This window comes from Mustelus asterias, unplaced genomic scaffold (assembly GCF_964213995.1).
Source record: "Mustelus asterias unplaced genomic scaffold, sMusAst1.hap1.1 HAP1_SCAFFOLD_3572, whole genome shotgun sequence".
NCBI classification, from domain to species: domain Eukaryota; kingdom Metazoa; phylum Chordata; class Chondrichthyes; order Carcharhiniformes; family Triakidae; genus Mustelus; species Mustelus asterias.
The window spans coordinates 13668-31050 of record NW_027593517.1 but is presented as its reverse complement, the minus strand read 5'-3'; the positions used below and the strand labels follow the sequence as shown (position 1 = coordinate 31050).

General features: G+C 43.2%; 1 protein-coding gene across 1 annotated transcript in view; it reads left to right on the top strand.

Moving 5' to 3' along the window:
- Positions 1-1181: 1181 nt before the first annotated feature.
- Positions 1182-17383, top strand: part of LOC144490669 (centrosomal protein of 63 kDa-like) — a gene marked incomplete at its 5' end in the record, with an annotated part of 29496 nt that continues 13294 nt past the window's right edge. Inside the window, 4 exons of the mRNA XM_078208368.1 lie at positions 1182-1338; positions 4107-4304; positions 10215-10417; positions 15513-15852. Coding sequence (XP_078064494.1) covers positions 1182-1338; positions 4107-4304; positions 10215-10417; positions 15513-15852 — 898 coding nt within the window. The remainder of the gene's footprint in view (positions 1339-4106; positions 4305-10214; positions 10418-15512; positions 15853-17383) is intronic.

Sequence of the window (17383 nt, the reverse complement as noted above, 5' to 3'; positions counted from 1 at the left end):
TTTCTTTTATTTTTCTCATTTATCTTTTTCTCTTTTTTATTTTCTCTTTTTTATTTTCTTTTTTTCTTTTTTATTTCTCTCTTTTTCTTTTCTTTTCTTTTCTTTATTTTCTCTTTTTCTTTTTTATTTTCTCTTTTTTTTTTTCTCTCTCCTCCCCCTCCCACCCCCCTCCCACCCTCCCCCCCTCCCCCCTCCCCCACCCTCCCCCCTCCCCACCCCCTCCCCTTCCCCCACCCCCCTCCCCCCCCCCCCCCCCTCCCCCCCTCTCCCCCCCCCCCCTCCCCTCTCCCCACCCCCCCTCCCCCCTCTCCCCCTCCCCACCCCTCCACCCCTCCTCCCCACCCCCCTCCCCCTCTCCCCACCCCCCCTCCCCCCTCTCCCCTCCCCCCCCCTCCCCCTCTCCCCACCCCTCCCCCCTCTCCCACCCCCTCCCCCTCTCCCCACCCCCCTCCCCCTCTCCCCACCCCCCTCCCCTCCTCCCCACCCCCCTCCCACCCCCCTCCCCCTCTCCCCACCCCCCTCCCCCCTCCCCACCCCCCTCCCCACCCCCTCCCCCCTCCCCCTCCCCCTCTCCCCAATCTGCTTATCCCGACACCAATTTGCACACGAATCAGGCAATGAGACCCTGATCTTTTATTTAGCTCCTAGTTCCTGGTACTAGGCTGATAAGTTCTATTCTTTCTCCTCCAATGCTGTCAGACCTACTGAGATTTTACCGCATTTTCTGTTTTAGTTTCCAGCATCCACAGTATTTTGCTTTTACCAATTTGCTTCAAATGAGTTGTACCAATCCAGTTGTTTCTGTAAATTTAACCGACTAAATGTGAACAATTTATGATTCAAACAAAAGTTCGCCCCATCCAGCATTAATTACCTCACTTCACCAACAGTGTGGTTGAAAAAGAGCAATGTGTATATCTGCAATTCAGTCCAAATCAAAAAGAAGCTTTGCTTTTATACCTCCAGGTCCCACTATTTCAATGTATGTTGTAAGATACTAAACTTCCATAAGAAACAGACTGCTTAAGGGAGCAAGTGACATCACTGAACCTAAGCACAAAAACCTGTGACGGCTGCAAATTTGTAACCATGGTTCTGTGAACTATTGGATTCTAGTAGTGGTCTATCTGACGAGACAAGGTTTAAGAGGAAAGTTAGTTTGGTTATTATTCTCAATGCAGATGGATTTTTGATACCTATTTAAAAAAGGATACTTTTATTAGTTTAGATTCATCGAATGATTACTGTACATTTCTGTCTGAGGAAATTTTCAAAAAAGAGGAGGAGCTGAGACAGAAGGACGAGGAGCACAATAAATGCAAAGCAGACGTTAAAAAGGTACAGAATTAATACTGGACATAGCAGTATCTTCCATCCTCTACAATTACGTTAAACTGTCTTTTTGTTTGGGTAAAAAGATTTTTTTTGCCTTTGTATTGCATTCCTCCATTCCTATTTAACAATTACCTAATCACCATTCCCCCTGTCATTGCTGTCATTTTGTGGAGATGCCGGCGTTGGACTGGGGTAAACACAGTAAGAAGTCTAACAACACCAGGTTAAAGTCCAACAGGTTTATTTGGTAGCAAAAGCCACTAGCTTTCGGAACAGGCTGTTCCTTCGTCAGGTGGGTGGGAGTTCTGATCACAAACAGGGCACAAAGACACAAACTCAATTTACATGAATAATGATTGGAATGTGAGTCTTTACAGCTAATCAAGTCTTAAAGGTACAGACAATGGGAGTGGAAGGAGCATTAAGCACAGGCTAAAGAGATGTGTATTGTCTCCAGAGAGGACAGCTAGTGAGATTTTGCACATCCAGGCAAGTTGTGGGGGTTACAGATAGTGTATCTGTAACACTATCTGTAACCCCCACAACCTGCCTGGATGTGCAAAATCTCACTAGCTGTTCTGTCTGGAGACGATACACATCTCTTTAGCCTGTGCTTAATGCTCCTTCCACTCCCATTGTCTGTACCTTTAAGACTTGATTAGCTGTAAAGACTCACATTCCAATCATTATTCATGTAAATTGAGTTTGTGTCTTTGTGCCCTGTTTGTGATCAGAACTCCCACCCACCTGACGAAGGGACAGCCTGTTCCGAAAGCTAGTGGCTTTTGCTACCAAATAAACCTGTTGGACTTTAACCTGGTGTTGTTAGACTTCTTATTGCTGTCATTTCACAGTTGAACCTGTCTTCGACTCTGAGACTACATTCTGTCGATAACATGCACACTTTATCGTGGCAATGCTTTGAAAATACTTAATGCAAGTATTTTTTTGTAATTATATAATGTTTAAATAATAATTAAATAAAAAATAATGCAATTTCTTAATAGAGTTGTTAATTAATTGATTTGATATGCAAATTCAAGTTCCCCTTCTCTGATAAGGACACCCACTCAAACATTACCCCCCTCCTCCCCCCATTTCACAATTTTTATTTCTTACACTTCTGAAGGCTTTCACAGTTGGCTTTGGTGTGAATAGAACCAGTCAGCCTCTGGTATCTTCCTGAATGACCTTGAGCATAGGATGCAACAATCTAATTTTATTGGGAAGGGGGTGTAACAGTTTGTCCAGTCAAATACAGGTTCCAGCAGAATTCACTGTATTAACCTTGTATGTTAAATTTCCCCACTCCAGCTCTGGGCGTGGAGTCTAATCACTCAGCCACCCCGCTGAGTTCAACCAACAGTTTAAAGCAGAAATTGATCCTGGATTAGTTCCACATTGCATCATTCTGTACCCAGAAGTGTGATGAGCTGTCTGCTTTACATAACTGGTTTTGACATTCTTTAACCATCTCCTCGCAGGTGCATGAGGTGAGGTTGACTTAACTTCACTTCTGTGAGAAAACAACCAGCCTTCATATGTTGAGTCTGCACATGCTACTCTGAATCAGGCACTTGCTATGTACAGATTCACTGTCTTTACAGTACATTTTATTTGGCACACTGGTATAGTAGCAGTATTTTGATACCATGTACAAGATAGCATTGGCAATACATAAGGGGGAAGAGTTCCAACTTTGGGCACGGTTGGTGATCTGGGCACAAATTGTCCCCAGTTGAGATATTTTTGTTGTATTCTTTGCTCACCTTCCAACATAAACTCATTTACATATTGCCAAACAAAATCTGCTCCAAAGCAACACAATTTGATAACTTTTTAGCACATTATTTTTAAAAAATGCTTCAAACAATATTCCATGACACATTTGTGTGATAACCTGGGTAATTTCATTAATGTTAATTGGGTTTAACACAAAAACATTTTTATTTCACTGTAATTCCTGCCACCACATAGAAACAGGAAGAAGGTTCCCCCCCCCCCGTGTTTTTGTATGTCTGTTGAACACACACTGCCCACGTGTTCACTTCATTCACCTTCCCACTTGCCACTTCACTCACTGCTCCTCTCCAGGCTCTCAGGCCTCTTTGCTTTGTTGATAGCTTCTTACTCCAGATGCATGTAATTGATTTCTCATCTGTTGCGGTGGGGTTTTTAAAAATTCCCATTTCTGAATCATCAGTCCAGATTGTTGGATTACTAACACAACTGTCATACTGGGTGTAATTAATAGAAACTTGGCCTGGTGATTAATTCAATCTGGAGGCATGGCCACTTTTATGAGTAGGGCCTGTTCCTTGGGCACTGTTTATTAAACTAGTGCAAAAGGTTTTGAAACTTAAATTGTGGTAATCTTAGGCACTGGTTTGACTGATTTCAGGTGAGTTGCACTGAAGAAAATGGTACAGTGAAAACTTCAGGGTGTTAACTGAAGCTACTGTACCTGAAAATTCATTTCTTTTCCCATAGTTATTAAATTCTAGATGCCTCAGCAGGTTAGAAATGGGTGGTTCATTCAATTCCATTAATCTCCATGCAAGTGTTCAGTGTATCTGTGAAAATCACAGCACTAAAATGTTTAGTTTGTGGTAAAATCCATTATGCAGTGTTCCATTATGAATGGTTACATCTATAATGGAGGACAGACATGGGCTAAATTGTGAGTCTGCTGGGAGAATATCTACTCCAACACACTGGAACGAGCAAATGAAGGAATTCCTTTAATGAATACTCTTTTCTTTTTGTAACAGCTGAGAGACCAGTTACATTCTCTTGAGCAACAACATCATTCTGAATTGAAGGGAATGAAATTGGAGATTGCACAGCTAACCACCGAACTGCACCAGCGTGATTTAACGATTGCGACTATGAGTGCAGCCACCTCCAACATGGAACGACAGCTTCGAAGTGAATTGGATAAAACTAATAGGAAAGCAAAAGAAGTTAAGGTATTTAAACAGACTATTAATTTGTTGCTTTGTCTTCATAGCACAATACTTGGAAATTTGAAAAGAAGTTTCTGCATATTAAAGTAACAGATACCAGTGCTGGAGAGTGTGATATGAATGGTGGAGGGGCCTTTCCCCAGCCCTGCAATCTTCTAAGATTTCTGTGTTGCTATATTTCTGGCCTCTTATGCATCATCTTTTGTTTTGATTTGATTTGATTTATTATTGTCACATGTATTAACATACAGTGAAAAGTATTGTTTCTTGCGCACTATACAGACAAAGCATATCGTTCATAGAGAAGGGAACGAGAGAGTGCAAGAATGTAGTGTTACAGTCATAGCTAGAGTGTAGAGAACGATCAACTTAATGCAAGGTACGTTCATTCAAAAGTCTGACAGCAGCAGGGAAGAAGCTGTTCTTGAGTCGGCTGGTACGTAACCTCAGACTTTTGTATCTTTTTGCTGGTTTGTGTGATGGATTGGGCTACATTCATGACCTTTTGTAGTGCCTTGCGGTCTTGGGCAGAGCAGGAGCCATACCAAGCTGTCTTACAACCAGAACGAATGCTTTCTATGGTGCATCTGTAAAAGTTGGTGAGAGTCGTAAATGACATGCCAAATTTCCTTAGTCTTCTGAGAAAGTAGAGGTGTTGGTGGGCTTCCTTAACTGTAGTGTCGGCATGGGGGGACCTCGACAGGTTGTTGGTGATCTGGACACCTAAAAACTTGAGGCTCTTGAACCTTTCTACTTCGTCCCCATTGATGTAGACAGGGGCATGTTCTCCTTTACCCTTCCTGATGAAAATCTCCTTCGTTTTGTTGACATTGAGGGAGAGATTATTGTTTCCGCACCAGTTCACCCGATTCTCTGTCTCATTCCTGTACTCTGTCTCGTCATTGTTTGAGATCCGACCCACTACGATCGTGTCGTCAGCAAACTTGAAAATAGAATTGGAGGGGAATTTGGCCGCACAGTCATAGGTGTATAAAGAGTATAGCAGGGGGCTGAGAACACAGCCTTGTGGGGCACCGGTGTTGAGGATGATCGTGGAGGAGGTGTTGTTGCCTATCCTTACTGATTGTGGTCTGTGAGTTAGGAAGTTCAGGATCCAGTCGCAGAGGGAGGTGCCGAGGCCCAGGCCACGGAGTTTGGAGATGAGTTTTGTGGGAATAATAGTGTTGAAGGCTGAGCTGTAGTCAATAAATAGAAGTCTGACATAGGTGTCCTTGTTATCTAGGTGTTCCAGGGTTGAGTGCAGGGCCAGGGAAATGGCGTTTGCTATGGACCTGTTGCGGCGGTAGGCAAACTGAAGTGGATCCAGGTAGTCCAGGAGGCTGGATTTGATTCATGCCAAGACTAACCTTTCGAAGTTCTTCATAATGATGGATGTCAGAGCCACCGGCCGATAGTCATTAAGGCACGCTGCTTGGTTTTTCTTAGGTACCGGGATGATGGTCATCGTCTTGAAGCAGATAGGGACTTCAGATTGTTGTAAAGAGAGGTTGAAGACGTCTGAGTGCACGTCCGGGTACCCCATCCTGGCCAGTTGCTTTCAATGGGTTGACCTTCATGGAAGCTGCTCTGACATCTGCAATGGTGACCCAGATACAGGGTCATCCAGGGCTTCCAGGGTGGTGGGCATGCTCTCGCTGACCTCTTGCTCAAAGCGGGCGTAGAATGCATTGAGCTCATCAGGGAGGGGTGCGTTGAAGCCGGCGATTTTATATGCCTTCATCTTGTAGTCTGTTATGTCTTGCAGACCTTGCCATAATCGGCGGGGATCGGTGTGGCTAGCCTGGGACTCTAGCTTGGTCCGGTACTGTCTTTTGGCATCTTTGATGGATCTCCTTAGATCGTATTTGGCTTTCTTGTATAGGTCAGTGTCGCCTGACTTGAATGCCTCAGACCTGGTTTTGATTTTGGACTGAAAAGCAGTTTTGGTAGAAGCAAACGTAGGAAACAAATTACTGTCTATCACAATTTGTTACTTCCCCAATCCAATTTACTGTGCATTTGGACAGAGTAATGCCATCACAGCCAGAGCAAATGGGAAAATAAATCTAGTGCTGCAGTTATTCAGCCTGTGGTAGTAGGTATTTAAATTGATTTGTTTTGGTATTCTGCTCATTGGCAGTGTGATTGTTAGGAGAGTGTTGATTTAACATGGATGTCCAACATGAGGATGAGGAAGAGCAACTGTTGTTTTTTTTATATTCAACATTTGTTCAGGACAGATGTTCCCTTGTCGAGTTAAATAATCTAACCTTTCATGCAATACCCCCCACATTGCATTATAGAGAAATACATACCATACAATGCCATTGAACTTCCCCTACCTTTTCACTGTTGTTCAAATGTATCTAGCCTGTTCTTGAAGCAGCTTCTGCTTAAAGATCAGCCACTGTGCCATTACAGTTTTTCCTGTCACTCTCTGGTTCCATTTACCCTGACTACGTCCCCGGTTCCATTTACCCTGACTACGTCCCCGGTTCCATTTACCCTGACTACGTCCCCGGTTCCATTTACCCTGACTACGTCCCCTTTCATCACATTGAAATTAGCCCTCTTTCAATTTGGATATACTAATTTATATTACTACTTTTACTAGTCTAAACTTTATGATACATAGAATCATAGAAACCCTACAGTGCAGAAAGAGGCCATCTGGCCCATCGAGTCTGCACCGACCACAATCCCACCCAGGCCCTACCCCCATATCCCTATCCCTCTAACCTATGCATCTCAGGACACTAAGGGGCAATTTTAGCATGGCCAATGAACCTAACCCGCACATCTTTAGACTGTGGGAGGAAACCGGAGCACCCAGAGGAAACCCACGCAGACACGAGGAGGATGTGCAAACTCCACACAGACAGTGACCCAAGCCGGGAATTGAACCCAGGTCCCTGGATGCAATGATCACTCTTACCAAAATGCTTCCCCACAGACCGTTGGCCACCTCACCCTCCAGAATCCGATCCAGAGATGCCTCTTTCCTAATTGGGCTGAGAATATACTGGTCAAGAGTGTTCTCCTGAATGTATTTAATCAATTCCTCGCCTTCCTATTCTACTCTTACATTTTGTTAAGAAAAGTAAATAGGCACATTACTTGGAAAATTCTAATCTAGATTAGGTAGAGGAGTAAAGGGATCTGGGAGTACAAATACTCAAATACGAACATAAGAACTGGGAACAGGAGTAGACCATCTGGCCCCTCGAGCCTGCTCCGCCATTCAATAAGATCATGGCTGATTTTTTTGTGGACTCAGCTCCACTTACCCGCCCGCTCAGCACAACCCTTAATTCCTTTACTGTTCAAAAATGTATCTATCCTTGCCTTAAAAACATTCAATGAGGTAGCCTCAACTGCTTCACTGGGCAGGGAATTCCACAGATTCACAACCCTTTGTGTGAAGAAGTTCCTCCTCAACTCAGTCCTAAATCTGTTTCCCCTTATTTTGAGGCTATGCCCCCTAGTTCTAGTTTCACCCGCCAGTGGAAACAACTTCCCTGCATCTATTCCCTTCATAATCTTATATGTTTCTATAAGATCTCCCCTCATTCTCCTGAATTCCAATGAGTATATCCCCAGTCTACCTCAATCTCTCCTCATAAGTCAACCCTCTCAACTCCGGAATCAACCTAGTGAATCTCCTCTGCACCCCCTCCAGTGCCGGTATATCCTTTCTCAAGTAAGGAGACCAAAACTGTACACAGTACTCCAGGTGTGGCCTCACCAGCAACTTATACAGCTGCAACATAACTCGCTGTTTTTAAACTCCATCCCTCTAGCAATGAAGGACAAAATTCCATTTGCCGCCTTAATTACCTGCAAACCAACTCCTTGAGATTCCTGCACAAGGACTCCCAGGTCCCTCTGCACAGCAGCATGCTGCAATTTTTTACAATGAACAACAGTTTAATAGATCCAATTAACAATGCAAATCAAGCACTGGGATTTATTTCCAAAGAAATAGAATTGGAAAGTAGTGACGTACTACTAGGTTTATATCAAACCTTGGTTTTATCTCAAAAATCAAATACTGCAGATTCTGAAATATAGACAGTCTGTGTTGGAAATACACAGCAAGTGGAGCAGCATCTGGAGAGAGTTAATGTTTCAGATCAATAATCTTTCAACAGAACTGGGAAAAGTGGGAAATATAATAGGTTTTAAGCAAGTGAAATGTTGGGGGGGAAGATTGTAAAAAGATCGAAAGGGAAGGTCTGTGATAGGATGGAAGAGATCGAAAGACAAAAGAGTTAGTGGTACAGGGTTAGAGAAAATGGTAATGGAGCAAGTAAAGAAGCAAAATATGTGTCTAGAGGAGGTGTGAATGGCAGAATCATAAAGAAGAATCTCCTTTAATGTACTTAAGTATCTAAATGGATTACAAGTCATAATGCAAACTGCAAAAGATAACTCCTGGATTTAAAAGCACTTTTCTTTTCCTTTTTTCTACATTACCCAGATTCAGTTAGAGACCATGAAATTGGAAAATGAACACTTAGCAACAATATTAAAAGTAGATGGGGTAAGGGCATAGTCAGAATTTATTGGGCGAGGCAGGGCCAAATTTAAGGTTCACTTAAATGTAACAGTTCTTCTTGACCACAATTATTTGCCCTAAGTTCAGTTTGGAGTTATTGGTCGAAAAGATGTGGCACTCTGCCGTTGATTCCAGTCAACCTTAGTGCAAAGTTCATGAGGGAAAACAGAAACACCAATTTGATCTTTCAACAATGAGTCTGAGGTCAAGGGCCTATCCTGTTCAAGTCACATACTTGTAGGTTAATGATTTGCTCATTGGTCCAGCAGCATGTTGTACCAACTGCACAGGTTGTGGGCTGTAGTTCCACTCCTGAGATTTGAGTGCATTATCTAGGTTGACACTTTAGTGCTGCGCTGTCAGAGGTATAAGATACATTAAACCAAGCTCCAAACTGTTCACTGAGGTAGACGTAAAAACTCCCAAGGCATCATTTGAAGGAGAATGGGGGGAATATAGCTGTACCAATCAATATTTATTCTTCAACATCAATAAAACAAAAACAGATTGTCTGGTCATTATGATGTTGTTGATTGTGGGACCTCGCTGAGTATGAAATAGCTGCCCTGTTTCCTACATCAAAATCATGATTAGACTTTAAATACTACAGTAGCTGTAAAACACTTTGGGAGGTTGTGAAAGACGCTATATTAATGCAGATGTTCTCAGATGCCCTCTCCAGCTAACACATTTCACTGACTTCAATTTGAATCCCCATAAGCAGGCATGTTATGTTCCTCAATGGTCAGTCATAGAAAATATATTACATATATTTTCCAAGATGATGCCCAATCATAATCAATAAAATGTGTTTTCACAGTGCAGGACTGCATTTATCAATAAATAATCTAGTTTACTGAAATAAATGCATTCTCTCCAGTTGTTACCATTTTCATGTTAGTGATTTGTTGCTGAAATGTGTTTTTTAAAGTTCATAACAGTGCAATTATTAACAATTGCTTTATGGGCTTGGTGACTGATTCATGGGTTTGAAAATTAACTTTGGGTGCTCAGTTAGTAAAGCTAGTCTTTAACAGTGACAGAGATATCAGGTCATGCACCCTTTCTTGCTGAAGTAACTGAATTCTGCTGGGCTAGCAATTAAAATTTTAATTGATCTCAGTGCCTTGAGGCTAGATAAATGGAACAATGACAAGAGTTCCTGGAATGTGCATATGCTGGATGATGATGGAATTGTATAGAGGAGTGATGCTCCCTGAGGTTGAATAGTCTGTGACATTAGGTTGACACTTGAAGACTGGTTATATGGTAAGCTGTAGGAATCCATGACTTCCAAAGGGGAAGAGGGAGAAAGGGATAAAAATTAACAACCTCTCTATTCATTCCAATGACAGCGGAATTGTTCAATGACAGACCTTTGTGATGGCTACATTTCATCTCTGAGGCAACTGGAACAAGAAAATCAGCAGCTCCAACAAGAGCTGGCTGATGTGAAAAGTAAGCTGGATATGTCAGCCAAGGTGTCTCAGGACAGATACGAGATGCTCCTGCTGCAGATACAGAACAAGCTGACAGATATCAGAGAAATGGAGGATAGGTATGAAATCTTGTCAGGCATAATATGTAGTTAAACCTCAACTAGATGAACTGCATTAATCGTTAACATTGTACAACATCATGAAGATGATGGGCTAATGTTCCGGAGACATGAGTTCCAATATCACCACGGTAACTAGGGCAATTCAAATTCAATTAGTTAATCATTCTGGAATGAAATACAAGTTTCACTAATAATGATCTGGATTGTTGTAAAAACCTATTTAGGTTGCTGTTATCCTTCAGGAGACCTTACCTGGTCGGGCATATGTTTGACTCCAGAGCCACAGCAATGTGGATGACATTTAAGTGCCCTCTGAAATGGCTTGTAAAACTTTAACTTGTAGGCAGCTTACCACCATTACCCAAGAGCAATTACGAACGGCCAATAAATGCTGGTCTTGCTAAAGACCCTCTCATCCCAAGAAAATAAATGGATCTAACGTTTTATTTAGAGATAAATACTTCACATCTTAATAAACACAGCCTGAAAGTTCTGTATTGGGTAGTAGTTACTTAGGACAATGTTCCAACTTAGTGGCGTCAGAAGCCATTTGATGTATGCAATCTTGGTTAACATTATCACATGGGTGTAATGCCAAATGCTCTTATATCAATATAGTTAAAAATTCAGCAGACATGTGTACCACACTTTCCAAGACTTTACATTCATAGGACAGAGGGTCTGTGATTAGTTCAGAAAAACACAAACTGTTATCACATGTCCTATTGACTAAATGTCAATGTTGTATGACTGATTCTGAAACCTGAACAATTGAGGACAGATTTTCACTGTACTGGTATCAAAGAACAAAGAAAATTACAGCATAAGAACAGGCCCTTCGGCCCTCCAAGCCTGCACTGAGCATGCTGCCTGACTTAACTAAAACCCCCTACGCTTCCGGGGACCATATCCCTCTATTCCCATCTCATTCATGTACTTGTCAAGACGCCCCTTAAAAGTCACTACCGTATCCGCTTCCACTACCTCCCCCAGCAACAAGTTCCAGGCACCCACCACTCTCTGTGTAAAAAATCTGCCTCGTACATCTCTTTTAAACCTTGCCCCTTAAACCTATGCCCCCTAGTAATTGACTCGTGCACCCTGGGAAAAAGCTTCTGACTATCCACTCTGTCCATGCCTCTCATAATCTTGTAGACTTCTATCAGGTCTCCCCTCAACCTCCGTCGCTCCAGTGAGAACAAACCAAGTTTCTCCAACCTCTCCTCATAGCTAATGCCCTCCATACCAGGCAACATCCTGGTAAATCTTTTCTGTACCCTCTCCAAAGCCTCCACATCCTTCTGATAGTGTGGCGACCAGAATTGAACACTATATTCCAAGTGCGGCCTCACTAAGGTTCTATAAAGCGTCAACATGACTTGCCAATTTTTAAACTCAATACCCCGGTCGATGAAGGCAAGCATGCTGTATGCTTTCTTGACTATCTTCTCCACCTGCATTGCCACTTTCAGTGACCTGTGTACCTGTACACCCAGATCCCTTTGCCTATCAATACTCTTAAGGGTTCTGCCGTTTACTGTATATTTCCTATCTGTATTAGACCTTCCAAAATGCATTACCTCACATTTGTCCGGATTAAACTCCATCTGCCATGTCTCCGCCCAAGTCTCCAACTGATCTATATCCTGCTGTATCCTCTGATGGTCCTCATCGCTATCCGCAAATCCACCAACCTTTGTGTCGTCCGCAAACTTACTAATCAACCCAGTTACACTTTCCTCCAAATCATTTATATATATTACAAACAGCAAAGGTCCCAGCACTGATCCCTGAGGAACACCACTTGTCACAGCCCTCCATTCAGAAACGCACCCTTCCACTGCTACCCTCTGTCGTCTTTGACCGACGGTAGTCATGATGTAGAGATGCCTGCGTTGGACTGGGGTAAACACAGTAAGAGTTTTAACAACACCAGGTTAAAGTCCAACAGGTTTAGAAACATAGAAAAACTACAGCACAAACAGGCCCTTCGGCCCACAAGTTGTGGCGACCACATCCCTATCTTCTAGACCTACCTATAACCCTCCATCCTATTAAGCTCCATGTACTCATCCAGGAGTCTCTTAAAAGACCCTATTGAGTTCGGCTCCACCACCACTGACGGCAGCCGATTCCACTCGCCCACCACCCTCTGTGTGAAAAACTTACCCCTAACATCTCCCCTGTACCTACCCCCCAGCACCTTAAACCTGTGTCCTCTCGTAGCAGACATTTCCACCCTGGGAAAAAGTCTCTGAGAGTCCACCCGATCTATGCCTCTCAACATCTTATAGACCTCTATTAGGTCTCCTCTCATCCTTCGTCTCTCCAAGGAGAAAAGACCGAGCTCCCTCAGCCTATCCTCATAAGGCATGCCACTAAATCCAGACAACATCCTTGTAAATTTCCTCTGCACCCTTTCAATCTTTTCCACATCCTTCCTATAGTGAGGCAACCAGAACTGAGCACAGTACTCCAAGTGGGGTCTGACGAGGGTCTTATATAGCTGCATCATTATCCCCGGACTCCTAAACTCAATCCCTCGATTGATAAAGGCCAGCACACCATACGCCTTCTTAACCACCTCCTCCACTTGCGGGGCCGATTTCAGAGTCCTATGGACCCGGACCCCAAGGTCCTTCTGATCCTCTACAGTACTAAGAGTCTTTCCCTTTATATTGTACTCCTTCATCCCATTTGACCTACCAAAATGGACCACGATGGGTTGAAGTCCATCTGCCACTTGTCCGCCCAGTCTTGCATCCTATCTATGTCCCTCTGTAACTTCTGACATCCCTCCCGACTATCCACAACCCCACCAACCTTCGTGTCGTCGGCAAACTTACCAACCCATCCCTCTGCTTCCTCATCCAGGTCATTAATGAAATCTAGATTTATGAAATCTGCTCTCAAGGTTTTGAGAGCAGATTTCCACTCCATCTGACGAAGGAGCAGCACTCCGAAAGCTAATGGCATTTGCTACCAAATAAACCTGTTGGACTTTAACCTGGCGATGTTAAAACTCTTACTGTTCTTTGACCGAGCCAGTTTTGTATCCACCTTGCCAGCTCACCTCTGATCCCATGCGACCTCATCTTCTGCACCAGTCTGCCATGAGGGACCTTGTCAAAGGCCTTACTGAAGTCCATGTAGACAACATCCACTGCCCTACCCTCATCAATCATCTTCGTCACTTCCTCGAAAAACTCGATCAAGTTCGTGAGACACGACCTCCCCTTCACAAAACCATGTTGCCTCTCACTAATACATCCACTTATTTCCAAGTGGGAATAAATCCTGTCTCGAAGAATCCTCTCCAATAATTTCCCTACCACTGATGTAAGGCTCAGCGGCCTGTAATTACCTGGATTATTCTTGCTACCCTTCTTAAACAAAGGAACAACATTGACTATTCTCCAATCAAAGAACAAAAGAACAAAGAACAGTACAGCACAGGAAACAGGCCCTTCGGCCCTCCAAGCCTGCGCCGCTCCTTGGTCCAACTTGACCAATCGTTTGTATCCCTCCATTCCCAGGCTGCTCATGTGACTATCCAGGTAACTCTTAAACGATGTCAGCGTGGCTGCCTCCACCACCCTACTTGGCAGCGCATTCCAGGCCCCCACCACCCTCTGTGTAAAAAACGTCCCTCTGATATCGGAGTTATACTTCGCCCCTCTCACCTTGAGCCCGTGACCCCTCGTGATCGTCACCTCCGACCTGGGAAAAAGCTTCCCACTGTTCACCCTATCTATACTCTTCATAATCTTGTACGCCTCTATTAGATCTCCCCTCATTCTCCGTCTTTCCAGGGAGAACAACCCCAGTTTACCCAATCTCTCCTCATAGCTAAGACCCTCCATACCAGGCAACATCCTGGTAAACCTTCTTTGCACTCTCTCTAACGCCTCCACGTCCTTCTGGTAGTGCGGCGACCAGAACTGGACGCAGTACTCCAAATGTGGCCTAACCAGCGTTCCATACAGCTGCATCATCAGACTCCAGCTTTTATACTCTATACCCCGTCCTATAAAGGCAAGCATACCATATGCCTTCTCCACCACCTTCTCCACCTGTGTTGCCACCTTCAAGGATTTGTGGTCCTCTGGGACCTCCCCTGTAGCCAGTGAGGATACAAAGATTTCTCTCAAGGCCCCAGCAATTTCCTCTCTTGCCTCTCTCAGTATTCTGGGGTATATCCTATCAGGCCCTGGAGACTTGTCTACCTTGATGTTTCTCAAGAACCCTAATACCTTCTCCTTTTTGATCTCAACATGACTCAAACTATCTAAACACCCTTTCCCAGACTCATCATCCACCAGGCCCTTCTCTTTGGTGAATACTGACGCAAAGTACTCATTTAATACCTCGCCCATTTCCTCTGGCTCCACGCATAGATTCCCACCCTTGTCCAAAAAGTAAAACTACAAGCATTTGCTTCCAAAATTGTTTTTTTGCTTTAAATGCCCCATCCACAATTAAGACGTTCAGGAGCTCTCTGTTGTAATTGGTGATGGTAAAAAACATTTTTTGAGATCTTCAAAAGTGGTTGCTCTCATTCCAAATTTTGCTTATGAAAAACCCTTTTTATCATTCTCAAGCTGTGGGCATAACTGGCAAAGCCAGTGTTTTATTGCCTCAGGTAAAATTAAGGTCTTAGTTACCTTAAGACCATGGTGTTGGTTGCATTTTGACATGAATGCTGCAGCCCAGCTGGTGAAGTTGCTCCCCTATGCTATTGGGTAGTGTGTTCAGTTGCATGGTTCATCTTCTTTTATTCCATTATTCTTTGTATTGATTTACACACAACTAAATGGTTGCTAGACTACTGAACGGTGGGTCACACTGCTGTATAACTGGAGTCATATATAGACCAGGCCAGAAAGGAGCAGCAGGTTTTCTCCCCTAAAGGTGTAAAATGGTTTTTGTGTGAAACTTTTGGTCAAAATTCCTTTAGAATGTGTAAAGTGGTAAAGCTAATTCACGTAACACTCATTGGAGCACTGATGTTTTATAGCTTTCAGCACTTGTTTTAATTCTATTCGTTAGACGAACTGTTGCATAATCTGAAAACTCTTCTGCATATTTGTAGACGAGTAGAGGAGCTCCAGCTTGAACATAAGAAAGAACTAAGAGAGCTGCAGAACAGACTCCGGGAAATGGCTGCCCACTCTGAAGGAGACAAGCAGGCAATGCGAAATCAGCGTTCGTGTTCAGAGACGGACTTCCACAGTTTTACAGAAGGCCAGGTTCCTGAAAGGGGCTTTTCCAATGCAGTTCAGAGTGATTCTTCTGAAGCTTCGTTTTCAGAATCCCTAAACGGGATCACTTCCTGTGTCACCCTGTCTGCTGATGAGAATGAAGCAGATTTTTCTGACAACATATCCGGACAGTCTGTGCATTCACTTCCCAGTGAACAATTTCTGTCTTTGGTAAGTGAGTTGTTTGGTGCATTTATTGTGCATGAAATCTTTGCATTCTCTTCATTAGTGAATTTGAGTCTTGTTCTGAAATGTATAAATGTTAATATGAAGGATATTTATGGAGTAAATAAGGAGAAACTCTTTCCACTGGTAAGTGGTTCAGTACAGTAAGAGTTTTAACAACACCAGGTTAAAGTCCAACAGGTTTACTTGGTAGCAAATGGCATTTGCTACCAAATAAACCTGTTGGACTTTAACCTGGTGTTGTTAAAACTCTTGCTGTGTTTACCCCAGTCCAACGCTCCACAAGTGGTTCAGTAACCAGAGGACGCATTTGAAATAATTGGCAATAAAAGCCAGGGAGCAAGGAGCAAACAAAAAACAAAGAACAGTACAGCACACGAACAGGCCTTTCGGCTCTCCAAGCCTGCGCTGGTCATGTTTACCTATCTAAACCAACTGCTTATGTCCCTCTATTCCCTGTTTGTTGATATGTCTATCAAGATAAGTCTTAAATGTGGCTTACATAACTGCCTCAACCACCCCACTTGGCAGTGCATTCCAGGCCCCCACCACCCTCTGTAAAAAAGAACTTCCCCCGCACATCTCCACTGAACCTTTCCCTCCTTATCTTGAACACGTGCCCCCTTGTAATTGTCATTTCTGCCCTGGGAAAAAGCTTCCAACTGTTATACATTTTCTAGGCAGTGGAATGTTATATAGGATGCACTGCTGGGAATAATAACTTTCAAAAGAGCATTTGAATCTCCACTTAAAAATGGGGAAAAGTTGCAGGGGTATGGATAAAGAGCAGAGGAGTGAAACTAATTGGAGAGCTTCTGTTGAAGAGCTAACATAGACACAATTGGCCGAATGGCCTCCTTATGTGCTGTATGAGTGAGGGGCAACTTGACTGAAGTTTATAAAATCCTGAACAGTCTTGACAAGGTGGATGTGGAAAAGGATGTTCCCTCTTGGGGTGAGCCCAGCAGTAGGAGGCACTGTTTTAAAATTAGGAGTCGCCCTTTTAGGATAGAGATGAGGAGAAACTATTTCTCTTAGAGGGTTATGCAGACATTCTGTCTCAGAAGGTGGTGGAGACGGGTCCGTGATCATTTTTAAGGCGGAGATAGATAATTCTTGTTGAACAAGAGAATCACAGGTTATGAGGAGTAGATGGGAATGTGGAATTTGAAACATAAACATCAGTCATGATCTTATTAAATGGCAGAGCAGTCTCAAAGGGCTGAATGGCCTACTTCTCCTTATTCATAAGTTTGTATAGTTCTATGACTATTGTTTTAATTTTTAAAAATCACCCTTAAAATAAGGTAGTACAAACCTTCCTCATCTACTTTTAGTATCCCCAAATGGTTTATTTTGCTTCTCCTTCTTGGATCAAGAGATATTCTTCATTTTTTTAAGGTAATCTCATATTTTCTTCTGAAGCCAAATGCACCTGAACTATCTCAGTCTCAATGTGACTAAAACCATTGCCAAAGCTAACGCAAAATGTCACTTATCTACTTTTATCTAATCC